The sequence below is a fragment of the Cheilinus undulatus genome, linkage group 2 (assembly GCF_018320785.1).
Source record: "Cheilinus undulatus linkage group 2, ASM1832078v1, whole genome shotgun sequence".
In the NCBI taxonomy this organism is placed as follows: Eukaryota; Metazoa; Chordata; class Actinopteri; order Labriformes; family Labridae; genus Cheilinus; species Cheilinus undulatus.
In genome coordinates this window covers 43214614-43231136 of record NC_054866.1, presented here as the reverse complement: position 1 = coordinate 43231136, position 16523 = coordinate 43214614, and the positions used below count along the sequence as shown (strand labels likewise).

Here is a 16523-nt window from a genome sequence, read left to right as displayed (position 1 = left end):
TTAAGGTATTCTCGAAGCTGATAAAATGAATTATTTAAAGACTAAGTAACCTGAGATAGAGTTTGGCCAGTTAAAGCTTATAACACATTGCACAAGCACAGCTGAATGAACAAATACATGCATAAACAGCAGTGTTGATCCATGGCTGACCTTAGAGGATTATGTTTACATCAAGAGAGAGTTGTGAAGTCTGTTCAAACCAACCTAGCAATCAAAGCTCAAAGTACCTGGTATAGTAAATCTGGCTTCAGAAGATTAACATGTCTAAAAATAGCACAGAGGAGATGGACCACCAGTGACAGATCGCTGCCACCTCGTATCTAACCGCCTATCAGGTATACACAAATAGGATCTATGCTGCTGCCCTGTGCCATGCACCTGATCTCTCACTGCTGTCAACAGATTAAGAAAAGTGTTTACTCTTACAGATCAGACATCGAGACATGCACAGAAAATACACTCATTAACCCTAAACATAGCAAGTAGACGGCTATTAGTCGATTAATCCGCTCTTAACTTAAATGTTTAGGTCAGGTGTTGTTTATCCAAACATTTGCAGCTTTAGAAAGCAGGTGCTGTAAGCTTTATGTCAGTGATCATCAACTGGTGGCCCAGGGGCCTTATCAGGTCCCCAAGAGGTTCCATCTGGACCCCAGAAAACAATTGAATTTAGAAAATATGCAGAGGAAAACTATGTTGTGGTTCTAAGGGGATCTTAAGGATTTAAATCTATGCAGCTATTAAATTAACCCCCAAAGAGATGAATATTAAAACAGCTTTATCAAGAAAAACTTGACATTTGATCTGTTTTTGCAGAAATCAACCTCTAGGGAATCTTTAGATGCATGACAGAAACATCTCTATCATTCCTGCCCTGATTAGACCTACAGTTTTCTGTGTCAATCTCCTACGTAAAACTCTTATACAGTGAAACTTTTCCTGCCTGGGAATCAAAACAAAAAAAATGTTTTCCTGCACGTTTTGCACCAATTGAGATGAACCATATAACCATCAAAACCAGCGATGGATCACATAACCCAGGAATATGCAGATAAAATACCTCAATTACCTTGTGGCAGGCTGCTGAATAGGGTAATAGTGATGGATTTCACTGTTAACAACTACAAATGATGTGCATTTGAAAAGAAAATACAAATTCTAATATCATAATATGTTAATTAAACCATATTTATCTTATTTTAGTTTATTTAAAAGTCCCGCCTCCACAATCTCTGTCATGACTAAACCTGGCCCTTGTGCAAATGTAGCTAATGACCCCTGCTTTATTTACAATAATGAAATGCTAGTGTCTCTTTGAGATCACTGATGTTTAAACTTGAACTTTTGACTGGCATGTGACTGTCATGCACTCAGGAGGCACACGTGAAAAATATATTTCCCTTCCAGGAAAAAGAAGTCCAGGAGATTAAAAAAAAAAAAAAAGGGCTCTGTATTTACTGAAGATATGCTGGGAGTTAAAGTGACCGTGTTTCCACAACAATTGTACAGGTCATCAATAAAAAGCAGCTGATTCTGAGGGTTAAATCCCTCTAAATACGGTCCCCAAGAGAGAACAAGAAGTTTCTAAATTTGAGCATCATAACGTGGTTTTGTGTCTTCACAAAAAAATATTATATGCCAATTGAAGTGAAAGTGTAGCTTAATTACAGTGATGATTTGAGCTTCTCATCACACATCAGAGGAGACAAAATTCTGTAAAAGCATTATTTATTTTCTTTCATCATCACACATGTATGTAACATGATTGCTCTTACAAAACCACTCCCTTAAGATGTGATTATACCACAAAATAAACTGTCAAAAAAAGGCGGTTACTGTCTTTATTAACTCAGGCATCAAAACTTTCCAGAGAGTCTTGTGCCAGCAGACTAATTAACTACCATCTGCTGGAACAATCTCTCCTTGTTACCAGACAATTGGCATAAACTTTAACCACAGCTGTAATCGTATTAGAAGACAAACCTGTGGGCATTATCACTGACAGGAAACAAGCTTCTACTAAAGTACTGACACAGTTCCAGCTGATAAACATGCACAATGCCACCAGCACTATGCTTAATACAAGCTGCCATAACACATTTGAATTATTAAATTTCAATGTCCACTCTAGATGGATGGCTGCAGAGAAGCAGCGAAGGCAAGAGAGACAGCAGCAAAGGAGTCAGACTCTTGACTTGCATGTGGGACGTGCGCTCCCTCTAGTGTTCAAATAATGGAATATATTCAACAGGAGCTTTATATTAGTCCTCACAACATTTTTTTCCTGTAGGGCCTCCCTACTGGTTTCTAAAGGTGTTTCCACTAAGCATAAGTGGAATGACAGGGTGGCCTACAGGGCTTATAACCTGAATGTTTTCTCAAAAAGCCCCAAATCTTTCAGGTTGGTAAAAAGTATGACACTGCTAAGTGTTATGATTGATAAATGCTAAAACACATCATTTATAGAGACTAACAGTACCGTTAGTTTAATGGTATTGCAGTGACAGCAGCATCTTGATACTATTGTGGATGTGACAGTTTCAGACAATAGGTCTTTGGGACAAAAATGAAGGGATTTTTGGGGAGCAGTGCAAAGGGAAGCAGGAACTACAGTTGCATACCCATCATCCTTTGTGCTCCACTCACTGGCTTGATCTAACAGCGCGAAAATAGTGGATGCAACGTTTTATGAGGCTGAACCAAGTGACAAAGTTTTGAGATTGTGGAGACTGCAGCACATCTGACATGTGGACATTTTTTTGGTTCCTGGTGTCAAAAAGTGAGGAAGGAGAAATGGACAAACAACAGACAACATTCAGACACTGCCAGACTGTGACATACTTGAACATGAGTAACATGAAGAGCCAGCTGGAAAATTATCATGGGCAATGAAGGTTTTAGGAGGTTATTAAATATGCTGGAGTAAAAGTTTATATTTTTATATCATATATTAAGCCTAATGCACACCTACAACACTTTTTTCACATATTGTAATAATTAGTATGCAATTGTTGTTTAATAAATACTGATGTTATTCTTTTGCAAGTGTTCATTTGTTGTTTTTGGTTTTTTGATACCACAATAATACCATACTGTAGACTTGTTAGCGAGGTATTATCATATCATGAGATTTTGATACCATTACATCCCCAAACATTATAATATACAAATGAACTCTGCTGATCACAGCATGAAGATTTCATTCTTCTTGTTCAACTCAAAAAATATTTCTACTTTACTTTGAAAAGCTCGTACACCAGGGTGTGGGTTGCCTGGTGGTCTGGGGTGCGCCCCATGTATGTGGGTGACCTGGGTTCAGCTCTGGCCTGTGGCTAATTTTCTTCATGTCTCTTCTCCTTGTTTCCGACTCTATTTACTGTCCTCTACAAATAAAGGCATAAAGCCTCAAAAATATTGATCTAAAAAAGAGCTTATACACCTGCTGAATTATAGATAATACTTAAACTTTGTTTTGAATGAACATTGAAAAAATATTAATGATGGCTTTCAAGGGTGTTTTTTAGATAGAATGGCATCATTTTTGCCCAAATGCTTTTATTAAAGATTTGTTGTCATATTAAATGTATATTTGCATTAAATATTTTTTTAAAAAGTGCATATTAATGATAACAAGCAAGCATATCCGAGTAAGCATTCCCCAAATTCCCCCAAGTTTGGGCTAAGCCCCCACATATCTAACACTTCTGTCTCCACCCCTGCCACCAAGCAGCCTAGTTCAGTTCAGTTTTTGTACAGTGCTCAATTATTTGTTTTCCACTATCAAAAACTAGGAGAGGTATCAAAATAACTAAAAAAAATGGGCAAACACAAAACAATCCATGTTTAAACATCTCCTAGATTTCAAGAAAATAATGCAGCTGTCAAGTAAAGGTACTGTTGGCTGTTGAAACACAATTAAGATCAGGATTTTTGTTACTACAAGGTGCCATAGTGTACCAGACCAGACCACATCGCTCTGTGGAAACACACCTCCTGAAAAGCTATGACCCCCCAGGACCTACACAGAAAAAAATAATAATCATATTTAACAGTTTTCATCAATATAATCCCAATGGAGTAGGCCCACAAACACTTGTTCTGCCAAAAGATCTATGTACAATAATAATAGCCCAGACCCTAACCCCAGGAGGGCCCAGACCCCAGGTATTACAAAACCATCACACTGTTTAAATCTTTGGCCATTTAGACACAAAATGCATTCTGAATTTATCAGCGTAGTAAAGCATAGCATAGCATAGAATATTTTGATGGGCATGCAGCTTTCTGTCATACCTTTTTTCCCTGCACAGTTCTTCAAGGCTGATTTTCATAAGGTGTTTGCTGCGTCCTAGGCAATTATTTTAAGAGCTGCCCCCAGTTTTGGTTTGCAAATCATGTCTGGTGACAGGAATTATTGGCACAGATATGCAAATATAAACACTTAAATTTTCTTTAAAAACACAAGTATCCCACCACAGGCTCTGACTAACTGGGTATACAAAGATCACAGTGATAGTACATCATATAAAAAATTATCAGCAGTAGCATTTAAAAATACTCTTACATGAATACATTTTCAAAAAAATAGGCACAGTAATACTTAGTAAAAAGTTCTCCCATGAGTTAAATCAATCTGCCCTGACAGTAGACAGATGTCCAACTTACTTGACAATTCCTTTACCATGGATTGATTTTAATTAAGATCAGTCTTTAAAGCCTATTAAGCAGATCAGATCATTAGATCGTCCGTATGACCTACAGACATAATGAGCTTACGTGGCTGCAGTCATGAAGTTTCCTGTGGATAAGCTGCATCACATGCAGCATTTCTGCATGCTCGTGGGAGAATCTCACAGACGTTTGACAATAAAAGCTACAAACACGCCTCACAGAGGGTGGTTTGTTAAGTGTCTCACCTCAATGACAAGGTCAACATTATAAGGGGATTTTCCAGTCTATCGGTGAACTTTTCACACTACTGTCTCACAAACATGATGAGAGACAAGGGGTCGATATACATCTGCCCTGACTCATCAGACTCCTGGTCATACAGAAACTGCCTGAACACGTTGTAAACCATTTCCCTGCTCAGGATAAAGCCCCTCAGCTGATCTTGGTGTTCTTCAGGCATGAGAAATTTCAGCTGGTAGTCAGCTATGACTGATCCGTTCCTGCGGGGGAGTAAAACAAAACCACCAAAGCTCAGCACTTTTTTTTTTTAACTTTAAAAGCAATGACAGGAAGTACACATGCTTTGGTTTCATGTTTTTTGTGGATATGTGTCCAAACCACTGAGAATGGTGTGTTTTTACCTGAAAGCATATATCTCAGCTCCTGAGAAGTAGCGTCCCAGAGCAGGCGAGGATCGGTAGAGGTCAGCAAGCTGGGTGGAGCAGGATGAGGCATGTAGAAACAAACAATGAGTGTGAAATGTTTCTGGCTGATACCAACCTACTTCTACTTCACATCAGCTTTGTTCTATTCAATTCTCTCTACAGAAAGAGATCAACACAACCACAGAGGGTTTAAATTTCTAACAACAGCACAACAGGTTTTATTTTGAGAATCTAGAGGCATTTCTGTCACAGGGAGCGGAACGGCTTGTCTCTTGTGGATCTGATTTGGCTAACAAAACCATTTACTTATTCTAATTTCAATTAACTGCATTGCTGTGCATAACACAGCTTTAATCCAGTTGCTCACTAACTAAACTACCTAACCACTTCATTAGGTACACCTTTCTTGTACTAAGTTGGATTCAGTTTTGATTCAGTTCCTTTATTCATTTTCTTTACTCTTTATGACATACTGGCACATCAAGACTTTTTAAAAATCTTGATGATTACAGCTTACAGCTCAAAAATCCTCTATCTCAGAATTTTAGAATATGACAAAATATTAGTCCAAAACAGGATTTATAATACAGAAATGTTGACCTTCTGGTCTGCAACAATGCAACATAGCATGGAGGCAATCAGTACGTGGCACTGCTGGAGTGTTATTAAGCCAAGGTTGTCTCATAGCAGCCTTCAGGTTGTCTGTATTGTTGAGTCTGGCGTCTCTCATCTTCCTCTTCACAATACTCCAGTGATTTTCTGTGGGGATCAGGTCAGGCCAGTTGGCTGGCCAGTCAAACAAAGTAATACCACAGTCAGCAAACCAGTTTCTGGTAGTTTTGGCTTCACTGTAGACGGGTGCCAAGTCCTGCTGGAAAATGAAATCAGAATCTCCATAAAGCTCCACAGCAGATGGAGGCGTGAAGTGCTCTAAAATCTGCTGGTAGATGGCTGACAGCGTTGACTCTGGACTTGATAAAGCACCGTGGACATCAGCAGATGACATGGCATCCCAAACCATTACTGAATGTGGAAACTGAAAACACTAGACTTCAAGCACCTTGGATTCTGTGCCTCTCTGATCTTCCTTCAAACTCTGGAGCAGTAATTTCCAAACAAATGGATTCCTAAATTTACTTTCATATGAAACCAGGATTTTTGACCACTGAGAAACTGTCCTGCCTTTTTCCTCCCTAGCCCAGGTGAGACGCTTATGGCGTCTGTTGTTCAGGATTGGCTTGACTCTATGAACACAACACTTCCTGGACCTTTCTGTGTGGTGGCTCTGTCTGATGCACTGACTCCAGCCTCAGCCCACGCCTTGTAAAGCTTCCCTAAGTTCTTGAATCTGCTTTGTTTGACAATCCTCTGAAGGTTGCGCTCATCCCTGTTGCTTGTGCTCCTTTTCTTACCACACGTTTCCCTTCCAGTCACCTTTCCATGAATAAGCTTTGATACAGCCTCTGAGAACAGCCTGCACTTTCAGCAGTGACCTTCTGTGGCTTAACCTCCTTGTGAGAGGTGTCAATGATCGCCTTCTGGACAAGGGTCAAGTCAACAGTCCTCCCCATGATTGTGGTTGTGTGTACTGAACCAGAATGAGAGAAACTGGACTTTTCCACAATATTCTATTATTTGGAGAGAGTGGATTTTTGATTTCCCTAAGCTGTAAGCCATAATAATCAAGATTAAGACAAAATAGTCTTGAAATATTTAACTTGTAGAAGATGGATCTAGGATAAATAGAAGACTTGCTTTTTTAATGAAATCCCAGCAAAAAATGAACTTTTTCATGATATTCTAATTTTGCAGACTCAACCAGGGGCTGGAAGGTTCCTCTGAGATTTTTCTCCATATTGATATGATCTAGGAATGCAAATTAGATTGGATATTTGATTCCCTGATTCCCTATTCCCTGATCAATTTTTCCTGAATCATTATTGATTTAAATACTGCTAAATAAACATAGGCAAGACTTAAGACTTCAGTCCTTAAAACTCTTTAAAGTTTAAAGAATGAGGATGAAATAGAAGAAACAAGCTTCAGCTGATGTTTTTTTTTATTGCTCTGCATATGACCAGTATTTACAGCTATTATATGGACTGAAAATATCAGCTGAAATGCTCATATCTGCAAATACTGATGATTGACTTTTTAAGCTAATCCATGCCCAAACTGGTATCATACTGATCATATTCTGCATCCCAAATAGCATCCAATATTTGCACAGATTTGTCTGCTTCACATCAGAAGTTGCAGCAAAAATCTAGACTCATCAGACCAGGCAACATTTTTATAGTCATGCATTGTCAGATTTTGGTGAGCCTGTGGGTCAGAGGTTGGTGTAAACAACATAAAAGCATGGATCCATCTTGCCTTGCAGCAATGGTTCAGGATGGTGGTGGTGCAATGATGTGAGGATTTTCTTGCCATATTTTGGGCCCCTTAGTACCAACTGAGTGATGCTTATAGCAGACTTTTAGGGGCAGGTCTGCACATTAACCATGCCTCTTCCTGCATTTCCATAAATTCAAGCCTGACCATTCCCCTCTCTATTGTTCTCACATTTCTCACCCACCCCTTCCTCCCTCCACTTTTCTCTATTTCTCACTTGCCTCCCATCTATAGGATAACTCTGTATGACTACAGTGTGCCGATCCTCTGAAGGCTACTTTCAACAGGACAACACCCCATGCCCCAAAGCTCAGCCAAACCTTTTCTTGAAGGTCAGTGGCGAGTGTTTGACTCTCGTTTAAGGACAGGGTGAAGAGTTCCTCCTTGAAGGCCATGTTGGGCAGCTGGAAGCTCCCGTTAAAATAAACAGGAAACTTAAACAATATTGGGTCGAACTTTTCATCCACGTCCTCATGGATTGCTGCACAAAAAGGAAATTGCAGTGTTTTATTCTTAGAAAGAGTGTACAGGATCTTTGCACAAAGTGTTTACATTGTAGCTGGAGCATTTTAAAGTAATTTACACTTTGGCAATTAGCCACTGATGTCCTTTAACACTATAACGTATAAAAAATGACCTTTATATATAACAGCAACTTAAAGATATTTTAGATATTTATCAACAGACTTCTCACTGTTTATGCATGCGCTCTTTATTATTGTAAGCACCATTTAACTCTCTTTAACATAGAAATGAACCTTACCTGAGCAGATCAGCAGCGAAATTATAATGGTAGCAATGATGAGGACAAAGACGAAGATGATGGCCATCCATAGTTTAACTTTCCAACAGACGATCTCATTCAGCTCCCTCTTTATTCTTCTAACCTAAGAAACAAAATTAAATGCCTTTTAAGGTATGGCTTCAGTTATGATGGTTCTAGCAGAGCATGACGTTTGTGTCTTAGAAAAAATACAAAAAAAGCATAAAAACAACATTCAAAGTTGGGAAAAATGAAGGAAAATTAAGAATACATCTGTGTTTCTGGGGTTAGAGACTGATATTACTACAGTTAAACTGTCCTCTTTGGTGTCTCACAGGAAAATGACTAAGAGTGTTAGCACAAAATAACCAGAAGTTACAATTCCTTTATTTTAGGAATAGAAAGAAACACAAAAAGAAAACAAACACTTTCCATTATCTTAAACGAAAGTTTTCATACCTCCAAAGAAGCCATCCCATGTGTCCTTTGAGTTTCTGCTGCATCATCAGAATTTAGAATCTCCCCATTATGACCCTGCCAAAAAACAGAAATGACAACTGAAGCTCTGTCCTCATACACTTCACTCTTACTAGATGATTAACTAGGACTATGTGGGGATTTTGTCACTATGAGTTTTGTTTTGTTTGACCTTTTTGTTGTCCACGCATCGATTGTGACCTGTTATTAAAAGGTTTCGATGGTACACATGTACAAGCAAAAAAATCTGAGTATCATGGAACAGTTTGTTTTTGCTGTTATTTAATAAAAAAGTAAAAACCCTTCCATTAATTCTTTTTTTTCTCATACAAAGTGACGTATTTCAATAGTTAATTTTAAATTTTGTGAAAAATATGGCTTATAGCTCATGAAAATAAAAAAACACTATATTGAGGTATTAGAATTTTAAATAACACCAATTAAAAGATCTATAATAAAGAAATGCTGACAGTTTGGAGAATTATGTTCAGATAAGCACTCAGGGGTTTATAAATTGCAAACCAGACCAGGTCAGTTTTGACCAACAAGAGTGATTATTGCTGCCTTTAGAAAATATACAGTATAGGCAGAGATAATCTGTTAGCAAAGGCTCCTCCTAACAGATCTTTATGTGGATTTTTTTACTGAAAAGTATTAAAAATGTGATAGAAATACCGGCCATAAATTCAAAATAAGGTGTCAAACTTGCATGAACGAGTTGAAATGCAGTTAGCAAAAGTGATGCAAACACAGGATACAGTGAGACTTTGTGCTTTCTTTGAAAACAGTTGAAGTAAACTGGATCAAATGAAAACCTTTATACCTCTCCTGACGTATTTCCCAGGCTCCTTTGAGGCTCTGCTGCGTGGTCGGGGGGTATCGCCTCTCCATTACAACCATCAACCTGAACAAAACATAACAGACTTGTATGTCACTTTTCCCATGCAGTTTACAACAGAGAGATTATTTGTTCTCCAGATCTGTCAAGTGTGTTGTCAAACTTGCTTTTCTCTAATAAATAACGATGCTGAACAAAAGTAGTATGCAGGATTTTCTTTTTTCAAGGCTTGAACTATCAAAACTGGCAAGACTACCCCTGCACATGTATGAAAAAAGAGGTTAAGGTGCCAAAATTTTGCCACGGTATTGTGCAAGGCGTTTGCTAGCAGTATGGTTTCATGCCTCTCTTATGCAAACAGATGTCGTCATTGTATGTCTTCAGAACTTTTCATAACTATTAATCACTAAAATAGCAAAGGCTGCTTTCTTTTAAAACACCTGGAATCAAATAAGTATCAATAATTTCAGACAACATCTACATTTAGGAAACATAAGGTATGTGTTAGTCATCTCTTAAACAGATGCTACGTGCACAAAACAAACACAAGGTGTAAAACAAGATAAAGACGATAGAGCTTCACCTTTATGGAAAGCAACTCATCTGTTTCTGTGGCTTCTGGGTCCATGCAGGCCACACGGTCTCCATTACTTGCTGTCACCTAAGATCAGGTAAATTTCCCAGAGTATTATCATGAATTTCAATAAAACAAAAGGGCATTTTTGTGCAAAATGATGTTGGAGATTTGACAAAGCATTATTCATAAAATAATCTCTTAGTTCATCACTACTTACGAATGATTTGTCAAAAAAAAACAGAAGAAACTGTGAATTATGTCCACCAGTATTTATCCTGATTGTTTTATCATTAAGAACACTCTAGTATTATGTGATAAAACAAAGAGAACACTTACATATACTACCTAAGGATAATTAGTTTGTATGTTTATGATTTCCTGTTATGAAAATGATAAATCTGTAATAGAAGTTGCCAGCATTAAGCCCTGCATCTTCACTCATCTGATTAATAGTTTCAGCTCTTATCTTATCTGGAAATAAGCAGAAATAAGTTAACAGACTATATTAGATAAACATGGATATGCTTAGAAGTATAAGCACAATTAGTAGATAACTTTATCATCATCCTATAAGCCTCTTATTGACCCTGTAATGGTTATTACTCTTACAGTTATAGAGAATATGCTGAAACTAATTTAAAACAAGGACTTACCCGTTCTTCTGTCACAGTTGCAGCTCCCGGGTCCCCATTTGTCCGAGTATTTTGCATTTCCACGTCCATCCTGGGTCACCTCCTTGTCCAAGCGTTATATTTTCAGCCTGGCGGAATCCCAACCCGGAAGTGTCTTATAGTTTTAAGTTTTGATATCGAAACCGCACAGACCGCAGGTTAAAAAAAGGCACCGGAACCTCAAAAAACAACAGCTCACCCGGCAAGTTCACATTATCAACACCTGACAGCTCGTGGAACTGTGCTTTTCACACGAGGACGTGTGTCTTGTCTCATTCCCTGCTGGTCCCTCTTCGCCAGGCAGACAGGTGAGTTCCTTCAAGTTTCGGTGCTGACGTCAGAAGGCGTTGTCAAGTGAGGGAGGTCAGGACGGCTGATCGTGACAGTCTGGTGCTCCAGCAGCGCCGTCGACTGTATTTCCCTGTAAAATCTACTGTAATTACGACATGAAGGCAAATTCAGGCCAAAGTGAAAGCTAACACTGGGTGTTTGTCTAAAGGTATTTGAAACGCAAACAGGTGACGCAGTTATTTTAGCGCGGGTTAATGCCTCGAGGATTTTATTAGATCAATATTTACTTAACCAAATAAGGATCCTCATGATAGCAGAAATGCCTCTATGGGGATGTGGTTTAATTGTACTTTTTAAATATGAGGAATAATTCAAAAAGATGCCTCAAACTAATGTTTTATTTCACTTAACTTGTTTACATAAATACGATAAGGCCATATTTAAACATCTGTCAATAAAACAAATCTAAACAGGAACCTCGGATTAAAATTATATTTTTTTAAACTGAAAGCAGCATATCTATAGCTCGCATCACTGACACGTGACATCTCCTTTTGGAAACTTTATGTAAAAATATTAATTTCTAAAAGTATATAACCTATTTAAACACTGACATCTCAGAATTTGAAGGCCTTTTTTCTAGCATTAGAGCACATAAGTTATGTTGTAATGTTCAAGGGAAGCAAGACGTTTTTAGGTGGAAATGCTGTTGCAATAACGGCAATTTTATATATATATATATATATATATATATATATATATGGTCACCAGCAGGGGTCGACACAGGCCACAGGTGGAAATCACAGGCTAAACATGAACTACTGACATGAAGAAATCAGATATTCTTTCTCTAACTCTCTCTTAAATAAGGAAAGAGAAGTGTCAAACTGGTAACTGACTCTGTTGTTAACATTTTTTATTTGGATCAGCTGGACCCCTGAGGAGGGCTTAGAGCCCTTTGAATTTTGCAGAAATCCTGGGGCCTTTAACACCAGAGACATCCCCTGCTTCTAATGAGCTGACTTGAACTGGTTGTATAAGGGCCACAACAAACAACAATGAAGACAACACTCATTTCATGTTCATATTAGATTTGTGGGAAATTATTGCAATTTTGAAAGACCTTCCTTCAAACATAATAAACCCCTGCAAATCTAATAGTCATTACATTTGAGGGAAATTGGAAATTACATTTGCATTAGGCAACTGCTATTACATTTATGGGACATTTGTAACATTTTGGGGATTTTTACATTGCTGTAGATTTCTATCATGTTTGTAGGTTATTATGCTTGTGGACAGTTCTTACATTTGCAGGAGCTACAAGCATCATGGAGCAAATTATGTGACCCGTGCAAAAACTACTAAGCAGGTAATAGTGTATAGTTGCAAAGGGCAGTTATAAGGTCAGCTGCAATCCAAGGTTAAGCCCTGATATCTTCCAGTTCAGCTCTTCCTCCAGCTCTCTTCCATGTAACAGGGCAGGTAAAAGTAACTTTCTTTTTAAAGTTATTATCTCAAACACAATCATCAGGTTGCTAGTTTAGTTTAGTTTAGTGTATATTTTTGCAAAAATGCTTCGTTTTATTTTAGTTTTTATTAGTTTAAGTGTTAGTTTTAGTCTTCTTGGCAATTTCAGATACCGATCAAGGGTGAGAACCAAAAGGGCTCATCACTTTTCATTTATTTAATTTTGATGTTTGTATATTACTTAAAACCAAAATTTACCAATGTATGAAGTCTTCTTCAATCAAATCAGCGGATTTTACTCAACTAAGGAGATTTTGTCTTTAATTCAATTTTATTTTAGCTAGTTTTGTATCACAGAATTTAGTGTTAGTTTTCATTTTTAGCTTAGTTTTGATTTAGTTTCAGTTAACTAAAAGGATTTTTACATTTTAGTTTTATTTTTTAGTCAGTTTTAGTTAACTACCAACGTGTTCCCTTAAGTATAAATACAAGTGAAAACTGTGTGTTTAGATGTGTTAAATCCCTTACAGAATCATGAGGTATGGATAAATATTACAAACACAAACAGAATTCAGAGAAAATGACCATTTGAATAGAATGAACATAGAATTGGTGAGCATGTGAGTCAATACGACTCAGTTGAGTCTGTAATCTCTTTAAATCTCCTTTTAAAGTGCACTGTTATCAGAGACCCTATCCAAGGTTTGATTATTAAGTGTTTTTTTAATTGAATTCTGAGTTCTACAATTTTTCAAAATAAAATTTAAGGCTTAAATGTTTGTTTTTTTATGATTGTCCCTGTGTTTATGGAGGGAAGAGCCTGTCTGGTTTATGTATTAAGTTTTTATGTATTACTGACCATGTACAGCACTTAGTAGCTTTACTGTGTAAAGTGCTCTATAAATAAAAGTTATCATATTATTATAAACATATGAATGACTTAATCAGACAACATCTGATTTTTTTTTAAGTTTGATTAGATAAAAACCTTTGAATCAGGGCATCAGAAATCATTAAGCTGTTTTCTTTTTTTTTTTTTTAATTTTATATCTTAACAATATAAAGCAGAACTGAAATAATACAACAGAAAAAGACATAAGCTGTATTCTTACACTTCCTCTGTGCACATTAGTGTGCACCTCAGCCACAGTATTTTCTGGATAATGACAGTCAGCTCTCCTGCGGTGGTTTTAGTTCTTCAGAGTTAAGCAGCACCTCTTATGTCCACTATGTGGTGCCTTCATACTCAACCACACTAACATGCATTATGTGGTTTAGCGTCACATGTTGACCACACCGTTGTAAGTGCTATGACTTGGACTTAAACCTCCTATGGGGGGTTTAAGCTCATTATGTAACAGACTGAAATGTATACTCATGACCTGTAAAGTAAAGTCAAGCCACTTCCTGATTCTGGTGAAACATGGAAATTCAACACGTAGACATACTTCAACCAAAAATCAAGGTTTCACAATATTTTATTTACATTTGTAAAAACAATAAAATATGTACATATTCATCTCTTCTCTTTAGTAAAGTTTGGTGCAGTTTTAAGAGCACATTCAACCCCTCAAAAATGCACTTCATTCAGAAAAGGAAGAATAACAATCAAAAGGATTCCATAGCAACAGCCTCGTGAAAACATACATTTTTAAGGAGTTGTTGACGGCAGCAGTAATAAGAGACATTAGCCAGTAACAATAAAGCCTTTGGCTTTACTTAACTGAAGATAAGAAAGCATTAATCATGGCAATTATCCCAGCAGATGAGACACAGCTTAGAAAATTTCTGAAAGGCCTTCCATATTAAATATATTCTCTGATATTTATCACTCACTCATTTCAATGTTACAACCCCAAAATAAAACCATTTAGAGGTAAGTCAACTTTGTCTTTCACTTAAAAGAGGTTGTTTATTTTCCTAATAGAAGGGATGCACAATATTATTAGCATAATATTGGTGTTGGAAGAAATGGCTTAAAAAGGGAATTTTAGTGGCATTTCTGTCTATATATACAGCTGATATATCAGCCATAGATGCTGGCAGAATGTACAAATGTACCGTAATGCTTCACTTTATAAGTTAAAGCATTAAATTTGTGGACTTTAAAGCAGAACCCTGCATATATATGCGTAGGTTTCTGCAAAATCAGCTCAGAAATATTGACTGAAATCCAACATAATGCATCTCTGCTCAATATTATGTCACATAATTGCTGATGACCTTAGCCACCCAACAGTAGCTTCTTAATTCAGATATTTTGAAGAATACAAAATAAAGCAAGCAAAGAAAAATACGAAAACAAAAACATGGTCATCAATTGCCAAAAACACATAAACTAGATAACTTCCCAAGAATTATCAGTCTAAAGCTATTATGATTTATGATGTGATAACATTTTCATCTATTAATTTGTGAGGTCAAATAATTAAATTGCATGTAAGATTTCTGAGAAAGAAATGCACTCTCAAAAAGTCTTTGACATGAGTCAAATCACAGCAGAAATAAAGAAAGAAAATAATATTTTTCAGAATAAAGAGTCCGGTCATTCGGACAGCATGACACAAATCCCCTCTGTCAGATAGTCAGAGTTTTGACTTTAATGCTTATTTTCACCTGCAGAGAACAGCTGCTTCTCAAACCCTCCAGTGTTTATAGACCTGTTCTTCTGACGACAGAAAGGGGGCGACAGAGGAACTTAAAGCCAGTACCAAGACATTTAAAAAGCTTTCCTGATGAGTATTTTCATGGAGTGATCTTAGTCAAAGCACTGATAGATTTTTATATATATTTCTCTCTTGAATTAAAATTCACAGCTCAGAGCCCACCACTTGCTTCTTGGATTCCTCCTCCATCTCCTCCTGCACTTCCTCTATCTTCACAGCACCTCCTATTTGCTTAGACTCTGACGGCTGCTCTTCTTCCTTCTCTGAGGTCTGAGCTTGTGTTGTTTGGTGCCCCTCTCCCAGCTCTCCACCATCACTGGGGTCACTCTCCTTCTCTGCTTTGCCACAGTCTCTGTCCTCTTCGGTTTCTATAAGGCTGCATTTGTCTTCCTCTGCTGGGCCATTGAAAACCTGGTCTTGGTCGTTTGCATTTTCCTTTGATGGGCTGTCAAGTTCACATGGGGACAGAGGACTTCCGAAGATGCCCGCCTCATCTCCAGCTGACCTCCTGTGCTGGCGAGTGGGCGGACGTCTTTTGAATGACAGTCGTGCACGAGTCTGTGAGGGGAAAAGTGCAAGAGCCAAAAGGAAATTCAGATCATGTTTCAACAAAAATGATTTTTTTAAACATCAATAAATGTCTTAATGCATAAATTCTGATGAGTTTTTTAGTCTTATCGGTAGGTGCGTGAGAGCTGTGCACAAATGGCACTTCAGGATTCTTAACTAGGCTAAGGGGATTACACTTTCAATCCGCCTTTCAGCAGCATCCATGCACTACAGGGGCATCTTGCTACAGCTTATCTGAGACCTGCTTAAACAGAAGACTCAGGACACCAACTGAGAAACACGTCAGTGTGGACCATGCCATGTGTCCGGCTGTGGCGTCATCGCTCACTTAGCAAATAGTGTGGGAAACACTGAAGGGGCTCAATATGACAACAAGCTATTTCTACTATTTGTGCCTTAAGCTTGTGCAAAAACATGCACAACTACATGAAAGATAAGCGATATACTTACCACTCAAATAGTGGATTATC

At 37.6% G+C, this 16523-nt stretch overlaps 2 protein-coding genes across 4 annotated transcripts in view; both read right to left on the bottom strand.

Annotated features, from left to right (window-relative positions):
* Nucleotides 1-1706: 1706 nt before the first annotated feature.
* LOC121518851 (TPA-induced transmembrane protein homolog) lies at nt 1707-11396 on the bottom strand. Its single transcript, XM_041801515.1, has 8 exons — nt 11039-11396; nt 10392-10469; nt 9794-9874; nt 8953-9027; nt 8494-8617; nt 8051-8211; nt 5313-5383; nt 1707-5171 (listed from the first exon to the last, which is right to left on the bottom strand). The coding sequence occupies exons 1-8, from the start codon at nt 11105-11107 to the stop codon at nt 4976-4978; spliced, it is 855 nt and encodes a 284-aa protein (XP_041657449.1). The 5' UTR covers nt 11108-11396; the 3' UTR covers nt 1707-4975.
* Nucleotides 11397-14279: 2883 nt separating this feature from the next.
* The window catches only part of zgc:153184 (uncharacterized protein LOC751652 homolog), a 34154-nt gene continuing 31910 nt past the window's right edge, over nt 14280-16523 (bottom strand). For all 3 annotated transcript variants that reach the window (XM_041801495.1, XM_041801485.1, XM_041801504.1), the window contains one exon: nt 14280-16041. In XM_041801495.1, coding sequence (XP_041657429.1) covers nt 15628-16041 — 414 coding nt within the window. In that variant the 3' untranslated portion in view covers nt 14280-15627. The remainder of the gene's footprint in view (nt 16042-16523) is intronic.